This window comes from Macrotis lagotis, chromosome 3 (assembly GCF_037893015.1).
Source record: "Macrotis lagotis isolate mMagLag1 chromosome 3, bilby.v1.9.chrom.fasta, whole genome shotgun sequence".
NCBI classification, from domain to species: Eukaryota; Metazoa; Chordata; class Mammalia; order Peramelemorphia; family Peramelidae; genus Macrotis; species Macrotis lagotis.
In genome coordinates, this window is record NC_133660.1 from 121,336,814 (window position 1) to 121,361,067 (window position 24,254).

The 24,254-nt window shown below is 36.6% G+C and overlaps 1 protein-coding gene across 1 annotated transcript in view; it reads right to left on the minus strand.

Moving 5' to 3' along the window:
* The window catches only part of EDNRA (endothelin receptor type A), an 87,379-nt gene extending 63,464 nt beyond the window's left edge, over positions 1-23,915 (minus strand). The window contains exons 1-2 of the mRNA XM_074229175.1: positions 23,524-23,915; positions 18,609-19,090 (exon numbers count right to left, since the gene is read on the minus strand). Coding sequence (XP_074085276.1) covers positions 18,609-19,028 — 420 coding nt within the window. The 5' untranslated portion in view covers positions 19,029-19,090; positions 23,524-23,915. The remainder of the gene's footprint in view (positions 1-18,608; positions 19,091-23,523) is intronic.
* Between the last annotated feature and the right edge of the window lie 339 nt (positions 23,916-24,254).

Sequence of the window (24,254 nt, forward strand, 5' to 3'; positions counted from 1 at the left end):
ACATCATTTTACAAATCACTTCATGATGATGTGATGATATTTGGAGAAGGATAATGAATTTAATTCTTTGTCTTTAATTCTGTCTTTGTTTTTCTCCCTTTAAAAATAGTATCCTATCAGGTTAACATAGATGACAAAATTGAACAATTATAACAGTTGAAGGGGCTATGGAAGGACAGAAACACTAATATAGCTTTCAAGTGTTCAAACCATTTTAGTATACAATATGGAACTAGACCCCAAAAGAAAACTTGGACCCTGTAATACCATATTAAGTTTGTACTCTAAAGAGATTAAAGAAAGCAAGAAATGACTCATAGACACAAATTATTTATACCAACAAATTTTGTTGAAGCAAAGAACTGGAAACTGAGAAGAGTGTCTGTCAATAGTGGAATGACTGAATAAAATGGAGAATAGTTGAATATGTTGGAATATTATTGTGCTCTCCGAAGTAAGGAAAAGGATGGAAACCTGGAGAACTTGTGTGAAATTATGCAGAATAAAGGTAGAAGAACCAGGAAAATAATTTATTCAATGAGTACAACCTCATAAGAAAAACAACTGTTCAATATTTAAGAACTATAGTCAAGGCAAAAACCAATAATGATTCTAGAGGACCATTATTCCAGAATCATGCTTTCTACTTCATAGCAGCGAGTTGCAATAGAGATCCAAAATGAGACATACATTACAGACACAACTAAGGCAGGAATTTTTTTTTTGTATATTTATATTGAGAAGTGTCAAAAGAAGAGTTTATTTTGGTGGGGGGATGGGGTAGAATTGGAAGGACAATAGAATTAAAAAGATTTTTAAAAAGTATGTCAATGTATCATTTAAAAATATGCAGAAGAGAGCAAAAGGAATTAGAGGAGAGGTCAGAGGCAAGAAGGTGAATTATTTTTTTTAAAAACAGCAAGCTATGTATGATAGAAAAAACTATACTTAATGGAAGTCTTTAGTTTCAATTTAATTTGCTTTTTGTTTATATTGAAATGTTATATGAAATTGTTTATATTTATTGAGTTTATAATAAAATGGAAAATTTAAAGGAAAGCTCTGGTGTTCTACAAATTATATTTTGGAAATTTAGTCATATATATATACACACTGTTTTGAGGATCTTAAAGCTCAATGTAATAACATATCATTAATGAAACATTAAATTAAATTAGACATATTATGGATTATAAAATTAATAATGAACATATTAATTATTATAAACTATCATTAAAATTACTCTTGATTGAATATGAGAATGATACTTGTAGACCTTTGTTTTAGCCTTGTAATCATAGACTTGTCATCAGTTAAGTCAATAAATGGATGGGACATCACCTTGGGAACACATATGCTGTCTAAGAACAGAAATTTGATTCATCAAAGAGCCCAGCTCTTCTTTTCAGCTGTTCTTCAAGTTTCTAGCCATCTTTCTGTCATTTGACTTTACCACCGTGAAAATGAACATGGGAGACAAAAATTCTGCTCACCAGATGTTCCAGGACAGTCTTCAAACTATTTATGTTAGCATAATATGCAAAGAAGGAATTCCTATGCTAAATGTTGCTGCCACTGTCTCTAAAACTCCCCTTACCAAAAAAAAATTGGTATCATTTTGAAATAAAAATTAGTCAACAATTTTGAAATTAAAAGCAGTCATTTAAAATTACTTGAAGAGTCAAACAGAAGGACAAAAAAGGTGTTATTTCATAACCACAAATAATTTGTTAGAGGCAGTATTACCTAGAGTATAGAGAGCTAAACTACTCTTGAAGTATAGGTTTTAATCTCACTTCTGATACATAGATATTGGCTAAGTGACCCTGGCTAAGTCATTTAACTTTTCAATCTCCCAAAGAACTTTAAGTTACAGATGACTTGCCCATCTACACTAGTTAAGAGAATTTTTTATGTTTATGAAAATCTGTAGGTCACAGAGTTGTATATTTAGTTTTGGAAGGGACCTTGGAGTTCATAATTAATCTCCTTATATTACAGATGGAGGAAAAAAAGGATCAAAAAGATGAAGAAGCTTATACTAGATCATTTAGCTGCTGTTGACATATCTGAGCTATGACCTTAATTCCTTTTGACCCTTAAGTTAGTACACCTTCTACTTTGTCATACTACCCTGAACACCAAAATAAAATAAAAGTAAAATTTCATCAGAGTAATTTTGGGAAAACAACAAAACCAAAGGAAACTTCAAATATACAATGTACACAACACACTCATTATTCCATGAAGATTAGTGTGTTACAAAGAGAGATGAATATTGAATTGGGAGTCACAGGCTCAATGGGCCTGCCATTTATTAGTAATGTGAATCTGGACAAGCAATTTTCCTTCTCTGGATCTCAAAATTTGTGGTATAGTGAGGTGGACAGTGAAAATTTTCATATTCACATTTTACAGGAAAAGAAGCTGAGGCTGAAAGGTAAAGTGAATTGGCAATGAACTAATAAGCATTGGACTCAGGTCTCAAAAAAAGGGTTTGAACTAGATGATCTCCAAGGTTTCTTCCAATTTTACATATAGTTATAAAACTCATTCTGTGATTTCAGGTGTTGATAGTATTTTAAATTGTGTGTGTGTGTGTGTGTGTGTGTGTATGTAAGCAAACTTGGATGGGAATCAATTAATTACAAAGCTTTTACTTTTAGGTCTGAAGACAATAGGGTGGGGTGCAGTATAAGGTCTTATACTCTCCTTCAAGATTTCTCAATGATCTGTTTGCTAATAATTATTTTCTAATAACTTTTGAAAAGTTGAACTTTATAAAGGGAACCTTACTGAAAAATAATAGGTAATATTTACAGAAAGTTTTGTGGTTTCATAGCACCTCCCTCACAATTTAATGAGATGGACACTGAAAATATTCATATCCCCATTTTACAGGAGAAGAAGTTGAGGCTGGAAACATAAAGTGACTTGGCAATGAACTAATAAACATTGAACCCAGGACTCAAATCAGTATTTTAAAAAATATATTTATGTTTTTTCATACATTTAAATTTTTTTTTGAGTTTCAGGTTCTCTGTCTCCCTCTTGCCCCTCCCCCACCCACAGAGAAGGGAAGTGTTATCATATCAATTATACACAGAAATAATATAAAGCATATTTCCATATATACCTCCCCATAAAGAAAATGAGAAAACTGTATTTCACTTTGCACTCAGAGTGCATCCATTCTTTCCCTGGAGGTAGATTTAATTTAATTTAATTTCATTTAAGTGAATAAATGGATGGCATCATATTGGCATTTTTCATTTTCTCTGTCCTTCAGGATTTTCTTGTATCAATTTATTGATCAGAGTAGTTAAGTCATTCATAGCTGATCATCATCATAATATTACTATTATTAGTTCAACGATCTGGTTCTGCTTCATCATTTTGCATGAGTTAATCTACATCTTCCCATGTTCTTTTGAAGTCATCCCCCCGGTCAATTTTTATAGCACAATAGAACCCCATCACGATCATATGCCACAAGTTTTCAACCATTCCTCAGTGGATGGGCATCCTTTCAATTTCTAATTCTTTGTCACCACAAAAAGAATTGCTATAAAGATTTGTGAACATATAGATCCTATTCCTTTTCTGTCAATCTGGGATACAAATTTAGGAGTAGTTTACTGGGTCAAAGGGTATGCACATTTTATAGCCCTTTGGGCATCATTGCAAATTATTCTGTAGAATCAAACTCAGGATTTCTGATGAATTGAAACTTCCACTAAACCATAACTGCAATTAATTTGGTCATATACTTGGTATTTGCATACATGATTCATTTCACTTACTAAATCATAAGCAGCACCTGGAGGTCAGAAACCCCACATTACAAATCATTGTATCTTTCATGTTTATATTGAAGAACACCAACTAAGTGGTCAGTTTTGTGCAATTTAGAATATGCATGTTGAAAATTAAGGATATTTATGAAAATTCTGACATCAAATGATATTTACTTGCATGTCTATTATTGAATATTATTTCTGACTAATACACATGTAACTTGGAACAGTTTTCCCAACAAAAATCTAGACCTAGTTAGAAAAACAAAAAGCAGCAAAAACCCCCCAACAGATTGTGATGTAGAAATTAGTAACTCTTCCTCCCAGGAGTATGCTATTACCCAAAAGACTTAGCACAATATGCAAAGGAGGAATTTTGTTTTATTTTAGTTTCTAGCAGTGTGTCAGATTTATTTTTGATAGTATTCCTGAGAATGTTCTTTACTGATCTTCCCTGTTCCCATAGACAAACTTTAGTAGGAAGGTCACTTGAATTTTCTCCCCAAGTTTTAGTTTCTATTGTCCTGATGAATCTATGTATTTACAAAGTTATTATATAAGTTGAATACCAATGGTGCCAGACCATGTTAATCATTAAATCAGGATAATACATCACTGAAGTGTTTCAGATAATACTAGGTTATAGAAGCATACCTGTGGCAGAAGACTTCAGAGGCCATGTAGTTCAATTCTTCTAGCACAGTTAAATGTTAGCTTCTACAAAAGAAGCTCTTGATATCCTACGTGTTTCTCCTTTGCTGAAATTACTTTGTATTTATTTATTTTTTAATCTCTGGGCATATTATTTTCCTCTAATAGAATGTAAGATCCTTGAGGGCAGGGACTGTCTTTTTTTTTTTTTTTTTTGTATTCACCTCCTCAACATTTAGCACAAAACCTGGTAAAGCAACTGGTGTTTAATAAATACATTGAATTGAATTGAACATATTCTTTAGAGTCCTCCACCCACCTTCCTCCATAGTTTTACTATTTAACTATTTGCTCATAAGATGAGTCTTGAAACTACTCCTAGTTTAAGTCTTGTTCAGTTTAAGATTATTTGGTTGAAAAGCGAGTTGAAAACTGCAGGCTTTTGAACTGATGCAGAGCAAAGTGAGCAGCATTAGAAGAACATTATACATACTAACAGCAACACTGGGTGATGATCAATGTGATGATCTTACTCATTTCAGTAGCATAATGATCAAAGACAATTTTAAAAGACTTGTGATGGAAAATACCATCCATATCCAGAGAAGGAACTGTGGAGTTTAAATGCAAATCAAAGCTTACTATCTTCAATTTTTAAAAGTTGTCTTAGAGATTGCTTTTTCCTTGCTTTTGATTTTTCCCCCATTTCAATTTGATTCTTTCACAACATGATTAATATGGATCTATGATCAGCATGGTTATATATGTATCATCCATATTAGTTGCTGTCAGGGGGAGGGGGAGGGAAGGGAGGGAAGGAGAGAGAAAAACGTAAAACTCAAAACCTAGTCAGAAATGATTGTTGAAAATTACCATTGTATGTAACTAGAAAAATAAATAAATAAAATATTAGAAAAAGAAATGTCATGAGTTTTTCACATAAAAAATGCAAGCTGTGATACAAGCTATTTTTGCAATGACATATGTTTATTACTTTTGAATAATGGACAAACAAACTCTTTCACATACCCAAATGTATGGCAAGGTAAAGAAGAATATAAAATGATTTTTCATCTCAACACCTAACTAATAGGAACCCAACAGAACCTGGGCTCCTGGGTTCCTGACCTCCTGGCCTCCCTAGTTCAGGGGAACAATTTGTTAGCTATGATGATTTGCTGTGGCCATTGTTGAAGTGGGAACAGCTCTGCCATTAGCCACATGCTGCTGGTTAGGAGAGTAATCTCACAAGAGACTAATTACTTAACATAACTATGAGAAAGAGCATAAGATTCCCAGACACAGGAAATGAACAGTCAGATGTGGAGGTATGGGTGGATGGAAGGGACTCTGAAAGCTTCCAGACAGGAACTTTAAAAAAATATACAAAAGTGGGGTAATCATTTTGCAACTCTATCAACCCAGAGTCTGCAGTTGTTGGATTTTGAAAATTTATTTTGCAATGTACGCTTTTCCTAGCACAAGCACAGCAAGTGAAGGTTGCATTCCTCTGTGCTTTGTGAAGGAAACAAGGCAAATCTTTGATATATGCAAGTTTGTTCTGATCATGAGTCATTGCTATATTTCAGGCCTGAATCTAAGCTATATTTCCATGTATGTGTTTAGAAAAAATCATGGAAAGGGCCAGCTTTGTAGGGGCTGAGCTGGAGATACAGGAAATGAATTTGGTCTCCATGCAGATCGAACCATATAGAAAAAGAACTGTTGCCATTTCAGAATTTTACTACAAAAGAAAAGGGGGTTTTAATTTGTAGAAGCTTCTCTCAGATTTATGGACTAGAAGACACATTCTTAGTGTGGAGGATGACACAGAAATCTGAAAAAGGGTCCCAGATGAAATTTTCTTTCAGGATTTAATTCTGAAATCATGGGAACTGATAGCATATGAACTGCTAATATGATGGGAAAAAACCTGATCATGTAAGTGACATACACAATCACTTCAATGAAGCAATAAGAGAAATAAGAATTCAGATCAATTCCAATGACCGATTTGCTTCTAGAGAACTGAAGATAAAACACTTTCCTCCTATGAATAGAGAGGTGATATTCTACAGGACTGAGATCTGTATATTCTGTCAGATGTAGTCACTGTAACAATTTGTTTTCCTTATTGCAAAGATTTCAAAGGGAAGAATTAATCAGGAAAATGGCAAAAATAAAAGCAAAAGGCATCAAAAATTACAAAATTTAAGAATTATGAGTGTGTGGGAAAGGCATTTTTTTTTTACAGGATGCTTGTTTTACAATATCATATACATACTGGGAAAAGTTCCAGCTGGAATACATCTCACTGCTAAATGGACAGAAGCCTCAGTTATGGGAGCAATTTGATCTCTTTAATCTCATAGAATACTGCTCCAATATTTAGCTTGTGATTGTGATTACAGCTACACTTTTAAAGCAATTAATAACGTAAGTCCTTTCTCTTTTTTGAAGAGGCAGGACAGGAGAACCAATATGTACATTGCATATGAATCTATTGGGCAATTTGATTAACTCACTTATGCAGTGTGTTTAGATCAAGTGAGTCTCTAGGTAGAGGTTTGTAGAAATAGTATATTGGAGTGGAAATTGTTAATCTTGAAGTCAGGAAAGACCTGAGTTTGAAGCCTACCTTTGTCATTTACTAGCTCTAAACCACAGGTAAATCAACTTCTAAACCTGTTTCCCCATCTGTAAAATGGAGATAGGAGTACCTAACCCCAAAAGATTGCTGTGAAAGCCAAATAAAACAAAATTTGAAAAATAATTGGTAGATCCTAAGGTAAACTATGACTTAATTATTATTTTTAAAATTTAAATGAATTTTTAAAAGAAATTAGAGTAGTACAGGATCTAATCAAACCAATTCAACAAGTATTTATTGATCAAATTGTGTGCAAGATACCAAATGACCAACTAAATAGCAACTGAAATAATAATCTTCTAGGCATATGAGAAGGATGAGACACAATAAGTTTTTTTTTCACAAGGCAGTGGGACTAAGTGATTTGCTCAAGGTCACACAGCTAGGTAATTATTATGTGTCTGAGACTGGATTTGAACTCAGGTCCTCCTGACTCCAGGGCCAGTGCTCTATCCACTGAACCATGGAGCTGCCCCCACAATCAGTTTTAAACAGGAAAGATGGGTAGTTTCTCATGATGTCAAATAGCATATGGAAATCAAGGTAATAACTAACTTTCTGGTGAGGTAGACAGAAGAGCTCCTTAGAAAGAATGGCAGATGTGGAATTAGAAAATCTAGGTCTCAGTTTCCTCTTCTGTAAAATGAGGAGGTTGGCTAAAGTGATCTTAAAAGTCACTCCTAGTTTGAACAAAGACCAAGGACTATTACCTTTAATTTAGAAAAAAAACCCCCTGATATCTTATTGTTTGATCTTGCTATCTCTTATACTTTATGTTTGTTCCTTAAGTATATGATTTCTCTCTCATCACATTCAATTTGAATCAATATATACCATGGAAACAATGTAAAGACTGGCAAATTGCCTTCTGTGTGGGGTGGGGGGAGGGAAGTAAGATTAGGGGAAAAATTGTAAAACTCAAAATAAATAAAATCTTAAAAAAAGTAAAATAAAAGTCACTCCTAATTCTAAATCTATCATTACAATTTCCACATTTGCTTTAGATTTTTCCACCAGAGATATACATAGGCAGTTCACACTTGGAAAATTCCTTGAAAATTTTGTAAAAATGGATCCTCTTTTCCCATGGAAAGTATGTTGAATTGGATATTGTATTTTTGCCCAATTTTTTTGCATTAGAACTATATCAACAACATTAATATAAACAAAAACAACAACACAGGAATATCACCAACAATGGGTCAAAAACCAAAAATGAACCATTATTCTATTGTAACTTGAAATAGGAACATTTTGTTCTGAATCTAATAGTAATAGACATTGAAATCACACTTATGACCATACATTTAGAGAGCTGGGAAGGGCATTAAATATCACCTTGGCAAATACTTCATTTTATAAATGTAGAAAAGTTAAGGATCTTCTTCTCCAAAGTTACTTAGGCAGGGGGCCATGATAGGCTTCCAATGTGTCATCTTTGACAAGAGTGAACACCACTCTTCTCCTCAAGTTTGTTCTTCCTGGTCTCAAAGAGTAGAATTGGGAGCACTGGGTCGAAGTTGCCCAGGAGCCAAATTAGATGAGGTCCGGATATACTTCTTGATAAACCCCAGCTATTTAAAAGGTGAATAAATTGCCTCAGGTGCTAGGGGGATCCTGCTCCCAGTAAGTCTTCAAGCAAAGTCTAGATTACTACTTGCCATATACATAGTAGAGGAGATCTGAGGTCTCTTCTCTTACATGACTTATCTATAAAGTTTCTCAACAGGTTTTAAAAACACTTTACCCAAGAGAAAAGTCACCTAAAACAAAAAGTTTACTATAAAATCATAGAATAAAATAAAAGCATGAAATCTGAGAGCTGGATGGTTCCCTAGAGATCATCTACTCTGATCCTCATATTTTATAAATGAGGAAAATGAATCCCCAAGAAGTCAAAATAACACTCTTAAGATGATATGGCAGTTAATGGCAGGATCAATCTAGTGCTCAAGTTTCCTGACTCCTAGGGTCTGTGCTTTTAACCATACAAAACTGTTATGACTACAATAAACATTACTTAAACATTTAATTAATAACAATTTTTCTTGACTGCTATTGGGGGATCATTTTGTTTGACTTTCTGCCCGTGTAAGCTTCTTAAGATACTTCCCAAGCTGGGCTATCTCCTTGTCACCATTTTCCTTTTCTTCCAAGGACTAGAGGAAAGGCTTTGCTGTTTTCCTTTTCCCTGTCACCACTTGTTGCTTCTAGACAGGGTTTTCCTTTCTGTCCCTGTCTCTCAGCCTAGAGAACAGATCATAGAGACTCAGAGTTGGAAGGGATCTTGGAGGTCATAGTTCAACATATACTCAATCAATAATCTTGTGGGGCAGCTAGGTGGTTCAGTGAATGAATCCCTGACTCTGGAGTCAAGAGAACTTGAGTTCAAATCTGGATTCAGACACTAGATACTTAGCTGTGTGGCCTGGGGTAAGTCACTTAACCTCATTTCCTCACAAAACCAAAACCAAAACCAAAGAAAAGAAGACAAGGGAGAAGAGAAGCAAGAATCTCTTCAGCAGAATACCCAGTTCCCCAAGATAGTCCATTATTCTTGGGTCTCTTTAATTGTTAGGAAGTATTTCCTGACATCAATTCTATGTTTATCTTTTTGCAGCTTCTACCCACTTCTGTTGACTCTGCTCTCTGTGGCCAAGCTGGATGCATCTAAACCTTTCCCACATAAACTTCAGAAATTTAGAAATAATTACTGTGTCCCGTTTCAGTCTTTTTTTCCCCCTCTAGGCTCTCTGTCCCTGCTTACAATTTGATGAGAAAGACAACACAGAAATATTTTAAATTTTTTTTGCCATTGATGTTCTAATTGATCCATAGGGCTACAGACATTTCATAAATAGACCCAATTTCTTTTTCTAACTTCTGAATTTCTCTAATTCTACAACCTTGAATTGTTTCATAGAGAAAATATCACACTTAGTCTTCTCTTCTCTTAGCTAAAAATCCCTAATTCTTTTAACTGATAATCATTTGGCATGATCTTAAAAACCTCTCACCATCCTGCTTGTTCTTCTTTGGTACCATCTACTTTATTAGTTATTATCGTTCAATTATATCCAATTTTTTATGATACCATTTGGGGTATTCTTGGCAAAGCTACTAGAGTGGCTTGGGATTTATTTTTCATTTTAGAGAGATGAGGAAACTGAGGCAAGTAGGGTTAAGTGACTTGCCTAGACCCAGCTAGGAAGTGTCTGAGGCCAGATTTGAACTCATGAAGATGAGTCTTCCTGATTCTGGGTCTGGAGCTCTCTCCATTTTACCACCTGCCATGGCATAGCTGGCAGCTTATTGGTATTCTTCCTAAATTATTACTCCCTAAACAGTGCACAATATTCCAAACGTTGTCTGATCAGAGTAGGATAAAACAGGACTACCACCTCTCTAGCAACCAACTTACAAATGTTTTTTGATGTATTTAGGATAAAAGTAAAATAATAAAATAAAAATGCTTAGTTTTCCTTTCTCCCCTTTTCCCCACTTAAAACTATTGGCAATGGCTTTTGCAACTTGTAATAATGGTGGATCTTTGAGGAAACAAAAGACTGAAGAAATATTTAAAGACTGACACAGTCTCAAAGTAAAGTCTTCTGAACTTTGTTTAGAAATAAAAAAAGGGGGTTGGGGGCGGCTAGGTGGCACAGTGCATAAAGCACCAGTCCTGGAGTCAGGAGTACCTGAGTTCAAATCCGGTCTCAGACACTTAATAATTACCTAGCTGTGTGGCCTTGGGTAAGCCACTTAACCCCATTTGCCTTGCAAAAACCTAAAAAAAAAAATAAAAAGGGGGTCTCTGGGAAAAGGAACAAGAGATGTCTCGTATAGTGGAATAGTGTTGGCCTTGAAATCAGGAAAGTAGTTCAAATTTTCAAATTTTGTCTTAGATACTATCTGTCTGGAGCACTCTGAGCCTCACTTTTCTCATCTGAAAGGCAGGCTTGGATTCAATGACCTCTAAGATCCCTTCCAATCCTAAATCTATGATCTTATAATGACAGAGTTGAAAGCATAGGGATCATGGGGATCATAGAACATTTAAAGGTGTCCTACTTCCATAAAACATTCTGGTTCTAAACCAGTATGAGATGAGAGAAAAAGGAGGGAAATACCAAACCATAAGAAAGTTTATTGAGTTCTTCTGACCACTCTAGGTTGTCCATTTGCTTGTAACAAAATGACTTAAGCTGAACATGAATAAGCTGTCTATAGCTTCAAAATTCCAGCATTGAGTAGTCTAGCAGCTTTCAACCCAAGAATCTAATCAATGCTTAAAGTAACTGGGTATAAATGAACCCCACAGGTTCTTTAGTTACAGAATCCTGGGAAACATATGTTAAAGGGGTGTGCTGGTTCTTGTTTGAGCCAGATATATATCCACTAACCTTCACAATGTGAAGCAGCCCTTTGTTTAAACATCTTTTGCGTCTTGATACCAGATGTTAGTATATAAAAGTCTTGGTTGAGTATGAAGTTTGTGTAATATAACCCACATTTTATGAATAAATTTCCACCAATGACCTATATTGGAGCTCCAATGCACAAACACAATACAGAGTTTGTTTGAAGTGTGAATAAAAGGATAATTCATTAATTTGTTTATTATTTTCTCTGCTTTGATGAGCAGACATCTGTTCTTTCCACATATAGGAATCATAGAGGAAGGATCATAGGATAATTGACCTAGACCTAGAAGGTACCTTAAAGGTCACAAATTTTACCCCTCATTTTAGAGATGAAGAAACTTTTTAGTTATTAGTTCTCTAGGTATTATCCAGTAAGTCGATCAACATGCTTTTTTTTTTTTTGGCAAGGCAGTGGGGTTAAGTGACTTACCCAAGGTCACACAGATAGATAAATTTTTTTTAAAGGATCTGAGGCCAGATTAACTCAGGCCTTCCTGACCCCAGGGGGCAATGCTCTATCTTCTGTGCCTCTAGCTGCCCCTCAACATGCTTTGTTAAGTACTTATGAATTCATAGCGACTGTACTGGCACTATACCATACCTATAAAGATAATAAAGACAGTTCCTCCTCTCAAGGACCTCACAATCGAATGGGGGAAGCAACATGGAAATGTTTTAATTTTTTTGGCCATTGGTTTTTTTTTTTTTTTTTAGTTTTTGCAAGGCAATAGGGTTAAGTGGCTTGCCCGAGGCCACACCCCTAGGTATTTTACATACCTCTTTGACCTTATCTAAGTTCCTTGAGCCTTCTTTGCCTCAGTTAAGTGTCTGACACTGGATTTGAACTCAGGTATTCCTGACTCCAGGACTGGTGTTCTATCCACTGCCCCACCTAGCTGCCCCCTTTTGGCCATTGTTGATAATTTGATAGTTACAAACATTTTATAAATAGACCAATTGCTTTCTCTAACTTCTGGATATCTCTAATTCTAAAATATCAAATTATTTGTTGGAAAGAATATATAATCAATTTTAGTTGAAGAGCATGATTTGGATATTTTAGAAAGTTGATGCAAACCTTAATTTTATTTATTTAAGGCAATGGGATTGAGTGATTGACTTTGAACTCAGGTCCTCCAGACTCCAGGGCTGGTGCTCTATCCACTGAGCCACCTAGCTGCCCTGTCTTCTACTTTTTTTGGGGGGGGGGGGTTTGCAAGGCAAACGGGGTTAAGTGGCTTGCCCAAGGCCACACAGCTAGGTAATTATTAAGTGTCTGAGACCGGATTTGAACCCAGGTACTCCTGACTACCGGGCTGGTGCTTTATCCACTACGCCACCTAGCCACCGCTCCTGTCTTCTATTTTTAATAAGCCTTGGTGCTATCACCAGACTCTTTTCTTGGGATGTCAAAATCACCAGGTGCCAAGATATTACAATCAGGAGGAGGAGCTTGAGAAACTGGGAGACTGACTAATGTTCTTTCACTTATTTTTATTCTCCTTGTTTAATGCTACCTGTTTGATTTACAATGTGTTTGGTCTGGTTCTATAAGCTCATTAGTGAGAGGGACTCCCTATGTGAAACTATTAACCAAAGCAGACTGGCAACTGGTATGAGATTTACAGCTTTAGAAAGTTGCTTGGGGTAACCAATGGTTTAAGTATCATTCTCCTAGTCACACAACCATATGTCACATATTGGACCTGAAGACAGCTTTTTCTGACTTCCAGACTGGCCCTCTACTTTACTATCACATTAACTTGTGGAATTGTGGAGAGAGTTCTGGATCAGCAGTCAGACGAGACCTACTTTTATCACTTGTTGATTGTGTAACCTTGAGGACATCACTTCAAATCTCTGAATATCAGATTCCTCATCTATGAAACAGGGATAATAATAGTAATATTTGTCCTATGGAGTTTTTGGAAGAAAAGTGCTTAGCAAACGTTAGGCTGTTATATAAATGTCAGTCATTATTAGACAGTGGGAAAAAATTTAGTTTTGGAATCTGAAGACATGTGTTCAAATTCTGCCTCTTTTACATACCTCTTTGACCTTATCTAAGTTCCTTGAGCCTTCTTTGCCTCAGTTTTCTCATCTATAAAATGAGGAGATTGAACTAGATGGTCTTTGAACTCTCTTCTAGCTTTAGATCTATATTATTACTTTATGGCCTGTAAATCCTTCACGTAAGGCAATGTGTACCCTCCTTTGTTTCTTTCTGAGATTATCTTATTGTACAGTACTTTGTCCTTTCATTCTCCATAAAAAAAGAACTTGGAATTCAGAAATTTCTTAGAGAAGTATAAATTCAACATTTTCACCAAGAATAAAAATTACATTTGTCTGCTTGGTAAGAAACAAATAGGAAATAATTGAAAAGCAGTCTCCTATCAGGTAAAGAACACAGGACTGAGACACAAAGGAACTGAGGCTTCTTAGCTCTTTGACACTTAAACTCTGGCTCCATCCCCCCCCCCCCCCCCACCAACCAGTGTTTGTGTCCAGCCTCAAGGTTTCATAGGTCAGTTAACCTACCAAGAATAAGGACTCCTCCTTAAGGGTGAGCTTTCTGGATTAATGAATGAGGGCAAAATTATTTAGTTCAACATTATGTAGCCAGTCCTAGACGATGCTTCATGTCCCCCCCCCCCACTCTGGGCATTCTGCCATCTTCCCTCTCTTTCTCCCCCTTTCCCCTTCTTGATCTAGAAGCAAAACAAATACAAGAGGAATAGAAGAAGTGGTTCCTAACCTTAATGAATTTATAATCTAATCTTGGTGGAGAATAGACTGACTGACAGAGATTGGGAGAGAATAATGAAGTATATATTAGAGTATAGAACAGAAAAATAGATAATAAAACCTTAAGCAGCAATTCAGAGACAAGGAAAGGTCAAGGTTGATTGTGGAATTGACAGGAATGGATTTATAGAGGTGTCAGTACTTGAACTGTGCTTGAAAGAATAAAATTTGGGAGAGTAAAAAAGATACTTCAGGCAGTATATTTTTATTCTCTAAATTGTTTTCCTGATTCTGTTTATTTCACTCTCTATTATTTCATACAAATCTTTGTGTCTCTGAAATCATCCCTTTCATCATTTCTAAAAGCATAATAGTATCCCATTACATTCATATATCTTAATTTATTCAGCCATTCCCCACTGGGAACTTTCTGAGTTTCCAGTTCTTTGCTATATTGAAAAAAGAATTGCCAATAAAAAAGATGATTCAGAAAGAAAGAACATAGATAAAAATGATCACAATATATGAGAAAGAGACTAGCCTTGATGGATCTAAGAACTCATGTGGAAGTTGGGTGGCAGGTTACATTGGGACTTGATCATGAGGGCCTAAAGCACAAATCACTCATTTAGATTGAGACAGTAGGAAAAAGCCATTGAAAGTTCTTGAACAAAAAGAGAAAAATGCAATGGTCTGGGCCTGGTCATTCATGTTGATCCACTGACAAACTTCATTCAGTGGAAATTTGCTTAAGAAAAAGTACTTCTGTAGGGGAAAATAATTAGGACTGAGTACATAAACTTATCACATACATATTTAAAATCTTGAGACTTTCTGCCTGGGTTTGAAAGCTGATCTTTCCTGTGGTCATTTTGACTGTGTCCCGTCAGTTGATTTATAATATTATGTGAGATAACAGTGGCTTAAGCTTGCTTTGAGTAGGGTTCACCAAGACCATGGAACACCTAATACTTTTACACTTATCATGGGTCACTGATAAATGAGATGGGAAATTCATTAGTTTTTCTCTGAATTTGCACTGTAGAAGTCAGACCAAAATGGAGAGATGATTTTACAGGTAAAAGTGGAATACAAACTGTATTGTACTGGGCAAGTCCCTTAATCCTTTTGTTCCTGAGATTCTGCATCTGTAAAATGATGGAAGTAGACTCAATGGCCTCTAAGTTCCCATCCAGTGCCAAATTCTATGATTCTCTGGTCTTGAAAGTACTATCAAATATACTATAACTGACCCCTTAACAAGGACAAGGGACCTCAGGAGTCCATGGCCTAGAAAGATTTTCGAGTATTTCAAGACTTTTCTTAACCAGGGATTTTATTCAGATGGCATATCCAGTCTGTGAACTCAGTGAAAAAGTCATAGTAAGAGTTAGGAAAGATGACTCTAAAAGTGAAGGTTTTATTTTTGTTTACTGATTGGTCCATAACTACTCATCATTAGAATGAATGGTGTATCACTGTGCCTCTAGGTAGACTTGAAATTACTATAGGGAAATTTCTTATTCAAGAAGGAGGACTATAGAAAATAAAGATGGTTAAGTGAGTTATTACATATGCAAAATAAGATTGGATTAAATGTTCCTTTATAGAAAGAAGATCATAAGATTTTTTCCCAGTTCCCTTCTCCCCCTAACTCTCAGTCGCTGACTCTCTCCAGTACTTAGTATAGGGCCTGGCACACACAGAACATTAATAAAAACTTATTTTTTGACTGATCAAACACCAGAGTCAGATAGTACTAACATGATTTACTTGATACCTTGTAAAATTTATGATCAAATAAAAATGTGTTGGAAAAAACACACACATCAATAGCAGTAATTAATATGGCTGGTTTAGATTACAGAGTTCAATCTCTTTTTATTTACACATGATTTCAACTTTTTTAAAATGGTGTCATTAAAGAATGGACATGGACATCATTAGTTCTAGTACTGTTTGTTTCAAGCCCTATGTGATAGGTTCACAACTGCTTTGAAAAAGAATTCAATTTAAGTTATTTTGTGAAAAATTCAGGAGACATTTTTAAGAAAAGAAAAGTAAGACAAGTTTTCTCTAAGGAATACAAAGCATTTTAAATTAATTCCACATTAAGAATTTTTTTTTTATCAAAGTTCTTTAAGGAATTGCCATTTTAAGTTCCAATAGGAAACACATGAGTTTGTCCCCAGGGTGGGAAAAGATCCTATAACAAAACAAACATGTAAAGTATTTGATATAGTCTAACTTTACCTTATTTAATATGAAATGTTTTTCTATTGTTTGGAACTTTCCCATTTGTAATGTTTGTAAATTGCAAAATAAATGTAGATTTTGATCATCATTTTCATTGTGTCATTCATGTTTTTTGGTCTGGATGAATGATTTCATTGGTTTAAAGAATTCTCATTGTGGAAATTTCTGTCACTAACATATATTGGAAATTAATTTTATCTCATAGTTTTGAGAATTGGACCAAAATACTAAGAGATTAGGCCACACACATACCTAGTGAGATCTAAACCCAGGTCTTTCTGATTCCATTATTTTCTTCTTCTCATATTGCCTCCCATGTTTATGCCAGGGGTTTGATTTCTTTACAGTATGATAGGTCCATTCACTGTTAATCACATAAAATTTACCACATATTCAATGGACAAATTAATGTTTGAACTTAAAATAATGTTTTATGGAGGGCCTATAATATATAATCCTACATATTATTGTTTCTAACCACAACAAAATGAAGAAAAATACAAAAAACAAAGGGGAGAGACAAAGGTCTGGTTCCATCACTTATTACTTGTTTGGTCTTAGGGTAGCAATTGTAGAGGACAAGGTATTAGATTTCAAGTTTGGAAGACTTAGCTTCAAATCTCCCTATCATTCACCTGTTAACTGTCACCCAAAACACACCTCAACTTTTTTGGCTTTTCTCTTCTACTAAAGAGGGGATTGAACTAGACAGTCCTTGAGGTTCCTTCCAACTTTATATCTATGATCCTAAGACAGTGATCTAATAGTAGAGCTTTTGATTTTGTTTAGGGCAAATAAGTGGAATATTTCGTCTGTGTAATGTGATGATAAACCACAAATCCAGAGGTCTGAAAAATGAATCACTCTACCTACTCTAGCCAGAGAGGTAATGGACTGAAAATACAGAATGAGACATGCAATTTTGGGCAAGGTCAATGTGGGAATTTGTTTTGCTGGATTATATGGGGTTTTGTTACTATTTTTGGGGGGTGGGGTTGAGACAGTGAAAGGGAGTGATAATATTTTCAAAACAGAAAAAAGATATAAAACACTCACATAAGTCAAGCCTTACATGTATGACCATAATTACTCTACAAAGTAGAGTATTACATTAAAAAATTAATTTGAATTTCATCTAATCATTGGGAGAAGAATTGTCTTAGGTTTTAAATCTGCAGTTGAAACAAATTAAAATTACAGTCTTCCTTTTCTCCTAGCATGTTTAGGGTGAAAAAACAGAGAATCAAATCTTTTCTGGCTTGTGTCTGTACTAATAGTGTCTATGTTGGTAAAAAGATAAGCTATTTCTAATCCTTTAAACAGTTAACACAGAAGGATCTGTGATTTTTTTCAGTGTGGGAATTCACTATCCCAAAGCAGAAAGCGAATTGTACATGGCTTGTCTCTCCTACTGAGTTTGTTTGAATCATGCAGATTAAGTGACTTTTCTAGGGTTAAGTAGCCAATGTGATGGAGGCAAAATCTGAACCCAGATCTTTCTGGCTTCAAGCATTCTCTTCATGTTCCAAGCTTGCTCTATGAAGTTTACTAAGTTTAAATGTAAAAACTTCTTCCTTTCTCAAAAAATTGTTTCTTTAAAGGCACTAAATTAATCCATATTTTGGGAATCTGCTCTGCCAAGTCTACTAATATGGGGCAATCAGGTCAACACAGCTATAACATTACAATAATTGTGAAAAATCTGATTCCCTGAATTATTCAGACAACTGAGGAGAAAAAAAAGTCCATTTCTTTCTTGAAAATTCATTAGGTCTCTGGTATTCCTTTTTGTACAACATATACCCAGCAATCAAATTAAGATTGCAATTAATATTGGGAAGTTTAAAATATTTATTTTATCAAAGACTATGCTTTCAAAGATACTTTCCAAAAACAACTAACTAGGAGAGAAGCAGTATGTTTTTTTTCCTTTTCAAAATAAAACTTTTCCACCATAAGGCACCAGAGGATAGCTCTAAATGTAAACAGAAGGAATGGCCAAGAGATAATGGAGGCCCGAGAAGATCATGACTTTGTAATCACATATAAATAAATTGCAGTTCAATCTACATTGCTACTTACCTTGAATACATTGATAGGGATATCAATGACAATATAGATTAGGTCTCCCAAGGCTAAGCTGGCTATCAGTGCATTAGGGCCATTCCTCATGCATTTATTCTGGTAAATGATCCTGAGCAGAGTCGCATTCCCCACCATTCCAACGATGAAAATAGCACACGATATCACTGTGTTGATGTACTTGAAAGCTGTAGTGATTTTAGTCTTCTGAGGGCAATAGTTGCGCATTGAGCCATTACTTGGCAGGACCAAGGAAGTGGGGCGCTGGGTAGTGAAGGGGAGACTGGGCTCTGTCCCACGAAATGTGGTCAAATCATCCATAGGGTCACTCAGATTTGTTTGATAACTTTCAGGATTGTCACTAACCACACAGCCAGCCAACAGGAGCCAAAAAGAGGCCTTGAGATAAAGTGTTTTCATCTTGAAATGAAACAAAAGTAGTCTGTCTCACAATACTAGTCTTGTGTAGTCACTTTTTTCACCTGTAAGGAGAAAGGAAAAGACATTTGACTATAAAATCAAACTGCCATTACCAAAGGTCTGAGAGAACCTTTTGTAACTTGGTAAGGCATTTCAATATGAAGCTGGCCTGAACATTTAACAAAATACCAAAAGAAACATTCTTTAGAAAAGACCCCTGCTTTCAACTGTCAAATAGCAGAGTGGATAGAATGCCAACCTTCTGGAGTCAAGAAGACACGAGTACAAATCCAGTCACTAAACTAGCTACATGACCTCTTTCAAGTCATTTACTCTTTCTCAGCCTCAGTTTTCTCATCCATAAAATGAGGATAATATCAAAACCTACTTCACATAGTTGTTGCAAGAGTCAAATAAAATAAAATCTTAAAGTATTAGGTAAAAGTTGTTATCATAATTATTATTATACAATAACATGGTGCTGTGGAAACTATATTGTGTATGTGACCCTGAGTAGTGACTTTTCAGGGCCTGGGTTTCTTCATTCACTCCAAGTACCCTTCCAACCCTCAATCTATCTTGATGTTATGATCATCAGTTATATGGACTGGTTTTTGTCAGCACTCATTTTTTCACAGAGAGGAGAAAGCACTGGTTGCTAAGATAGAGAAGGTAAGAAAATGAATTTTAAAGGATGATGCAATCAGAAAACTTCTAAAAATTTCATCAGAATTGAACTTTATTAAATATGGATGTTATAATAAAATAGTCAGATGCCTTAAAAGTAAGCTCAATTTTATAAAAATGTCTTTTTAAATCTCTGTAGTAGCACATTTCTACCCTAATACAAGAATTTTAAAATTTTGATTGAGTTCAGCTCAAATGTCTTACCTACAAGAGATTTTTCTTGATCTTTCCAGTTATTAGTCCTCTCTCCTTAAAAAAAAGTCTTCTATTTTATTTGTAGGATTATAAATTTAGAGATAAAGGAACTTTAAAATTTTAATTTTTATCATATTTTCATTTAACAAGCATTTATTCTTTCCTTCCTACCTACCACCTCATTTCTCAATTAAAAAAAAGAAAAAAAGGAAACTGAAAACCCCTCCAACAAATTTTCATAGTGAAGCAGAACTAATTTTCCCATTGTTTCCCAAAAAGGTATCTTTTATTTAAGACAATTACTTGACTGGCAAAAGGTGGATAGGTAATGTGATTCATTTTTGGTCCTTCGGAATTGTGGTTTGTCCTTGGGAGAGTTTTAAAGTCTGAAATAGACTACAGAGGTTCAGAAACATAGAGGAAACCCAGAGAAGTTAAATAATTTGCTCAAGGTCACACACATCATAATTGTATTTGAATCCACTTCCTTTGACTCTGAACTAAATGCTCTTTCCTCTATACCATATTGCCTATCTATGTTTATTATGTCTATGTTATCCCCCCCCCCCAATAAAGTATGGATAAGGGATGGTGATTTTTTTTCATATTCACCTAACATAGTTATTTGAGTTTAATTGAATTTAATCTGAAGGAACCCCTATGTTTATGAGTCCTGATTCATATATCCTGATAAATGCTTAGCCCCAAGAGTTTGGTGAAAGGTGAATGCCCATCATAGCTTCTGTACTTTATAACACAAAATGTAGGAGGTTTATTCCCAATGGAGTCTATGAGAAGCAAACAAATCTGAGGTGCTGAGCAGCTATAAGTCCCATGGACAAAGCAACATAGTTCTTTGCTCAAAGAGAAGGGGCAGGGAAGACTGACTGTGCCATACTAAAGCTTCTCAGTTTGACCACTGCAGGTGAACCATGCGTTTGAACTTTCTAAAAAGAGATGTAGTTTCCCAGAAGTGGAATGGGCTGCTTGCCCATGACCGCCTTCTAATAGGATCACAGTTAACATTGCCTGACACTATCACATCTTTCATCAGAATTGCTCCAGAGGCTTTGAACATCACCAGTTTGCACTGATTAGCTTTGGCTGATTACAGCAGGGTGCTAATGAGGCCAAGGTTTGTGGGTTCTTATCCTGGGATCAGTCCAACTTCACATTTCACCTCCCCCCTCAAATTTACTATATATATATATATATATGTATGTATATACACATATATACATATATACACATACACACACATATACTCTACTCTTACTAATCATCATTTCTCTATCGGCCCACTCAGAAACATATGTGGCTAGATCAAGGCAGTATACTGGGGTGGGTTCCATGAGACTAATTTAAGCATGCTCCAGAAAATCCTCTATTAAATCAATTCAAGTGGTTTTCTATTGCCTCTAGGATAAAATATAAGCTCTTCTGTTTAGTTTTTTAAAGTCTTTCAAAACCTGGACTCATTGAACTAATCAACCTGGCATTCTCATATGATACTCTCATCTCTCGTCTCCACGCCTTATCCATATCCATATATATATATATATATATATATATATATATATATATATATATATATGTATACACTCTCTCCTTGCCCTCTCCTCATAGAACCCTTCAAACGTCATCTTATTCATACAATCTTTCTTGATCTCCTCAACTCCTTCTGTCCCCAACTATTTTGAATTTTAACTCTAAGCACATATTTGTACTTTTCACTGTGTGTGTGTGTGTGTTTGTCTTTCCCATTCTAGTGTAAGTTGTTGAGTTTTTTGCATAGTGTCTGGTATATAGTAAGTGCTTAATAACGAGTGATGAATTGAGGATGGGTCCGTGTCTTATTTTGAACACGCAAGATGGTATATGATTTTTAAATCAGTTCAATCAGCATTTATTAAATGTTCATGAGATGGCCTTTGGGAATGCAAAATTCTTGCCTCTGTTAGGACCACCCTAGGTTTCCACTGGCACTCTGGGACAGAAATGTTAAAAACATCTGCAGCTCTTTTCCCACATGGAATCAGGGGATCTCAGAGTTGGAAGGGGACTCAGAGGCTATTTAATCTGACCATGAATGTCCTGAACCAAATGGTCATCCAACCTCTGAAGAGGTTCTTGAGGAGAATGAGGGCAATTCCATTTTACAACCAAGCCTAAATTTACTCTTATACAACTTCTAGGCTGAAGTCTTACCCTCGCGGGTGAAACAGAACTGGGTTAACTCCTCTTCCATATTGCAGACATCAAGATTATAATTGTGCTGAACTATAGGACCACAGATTTAGAGGTAGAAGGAATCATCTAATTCATCATCATCTAAGAAATCATCTAATTCAACTCCCTTATTTTGTAGATGAAAAAAATCCAAGATTCCAGTAAGTTCCAGATAGGTGATTGAACAGAACTCTTTCCACTGGGCCAGTTAGAAACTTCCATGTTCTGAGACTTCAACTATCAAAGCAACATCTTTCTCAGCAACAAGATCCCCTCTAATCAGCAATTTGGAAATCCCCCCTTATAAAAGTAGCAACAACTCAGAAAAAGGTTTCTTGTGAGAAATTACAGTGAAGGTAATTAGTATTGTTTGATTGACACCCTAAAGTGGAAGGGGATTTTTTTTTATTATTATTATTAACCCCAAGTGGAAGGGGATTTTTATTATTATTATTAACCCAACTCCATGGGAAAAAAGAACAAACTTCTAGACAACTTGAAAACACCAACTGGTTGGAAGGAAGGCGATTAGGAAGAAGAGTGAATGGGTTACTGCCATGTGTGAATTTCTGGGCAATCCCAAGGGATGATCAGAGCACGTCCTTACTTCTTCAGTTAGACTGAGTGAAAGCAATGGGAGCCCCAGAGAAGCTAGGTCTCTTGGGGAAAGGCTGCATCTCTGGGGAAAGTGCACAGACCCCTTCAACTCCTCAGTGGACACGAGAACCAAATGTTTGAGACTTCAGTAAGAGACACGCCTGTTCGGAGCCAGACGCGTTCGCAGGCAAGACTCGATTCCCAAATGCCCAGCCCTGGAGTTTGTAACTCTCTTTAGACCAGGCGCCTCCCCCTGTTCCACCAAACCTTCTCCACTGGAGAGAATGGGGGACTGGGGGGAGAAGATAGAAGCAAATCTGTTCGGATCAGTGTGTTCAAGCACGAGAGGGCATAAAAGGGCTGTAGGGGAACCCTTAAGTAAAGACGATGGAGAAAAAAGTTCTAGTGAAAAGACAAAGAGAGTGAGCCCCGACTTTCCAAACGAAGATTAAAAGTTGAACCCCCCCCCCCCCCAGTCTTCAGAAGCTTTTGATCCCTATAGCCTTCCACTGACAGCAGTCTCCCTCTGAATCAATAGCAGCAGGGCTAAATTTGCAGAGTTCATCCCTCCGCTCCCCCAGGGCTGGGCCCACTCTGCAGGTATTTGTGACAGCCTCCAACTGGAGGTTTCTATCAGACTCAGTGGCTCTGAAAGTAAGGGCTGCATAGACCCCTACTCCGACCTCCACCCCTTATCTCTCCCCTCACCCCGGCTTTCCAAGCGACCCCCCCCTCCCTCCTCTCCCCTTCCAGGTTGGAGTCCCCGAAAAGCTTAAGTTTCAAATACCCTGGAGGTCCGCGCCGGGCAGGTTTTCCGGGCACTAGCAGCTGCCCGAGCCCCCGTCTCAGGCATGAGCTTCCCGAAGCCCCACAAAGTCAAGGCGAGCAGGACTGTCCTTCCAGGCGCGGGCTCCAGAGGTGGCTGCGAGGCTCTAAGCCTTCCAGCTGCCGCCGCCGCCGCCGCCAACTTCCTCACTGTGGCTTTTGGGGGGAGGTCTTCCAAATTCGCCCGTCTCGGTCTGGCTGAGTGGGAATAAGAATCTCCACCTCTGCTGGTCACCGAGAGTAAAGGGATGAGGAGACAGGGGCGAAATCAGGGGAGAAAGGGAAAACTCCCAAGCAACACACTCCTCCCTCCCCCTACTGCCCCCAAAGACTTCCCTCCTCCACCTCCACTCCATAAAAACCAGACCAACCCCAAACCTCCAGCCCCAAGGAGGCTGCCTAGCATGTGCCTCCCAGGCACTGGAGAGCTCAGACTTCTTTTAACCATTTCCTCCCCGAGGTTCCTTCAGTTGGAAGGAACACTGAAAGGAGTCAGAGGACCGGGGTCTGATTTTCAGCTCTGATACTGTCTTCCTGTGTGGTCTTGGATTAAGCTCCTTTCTCCCTCTGAGTCTCAGTTTCCTCATCTGTAAAGTGATGGGATTGCATTAGTTGGCCTCTAAGATTTCTTCCAAATCTCAGTCGTATGATCCCATGAGCCCTTGAATGGGAGGAGATTATTAACAGGAGGCA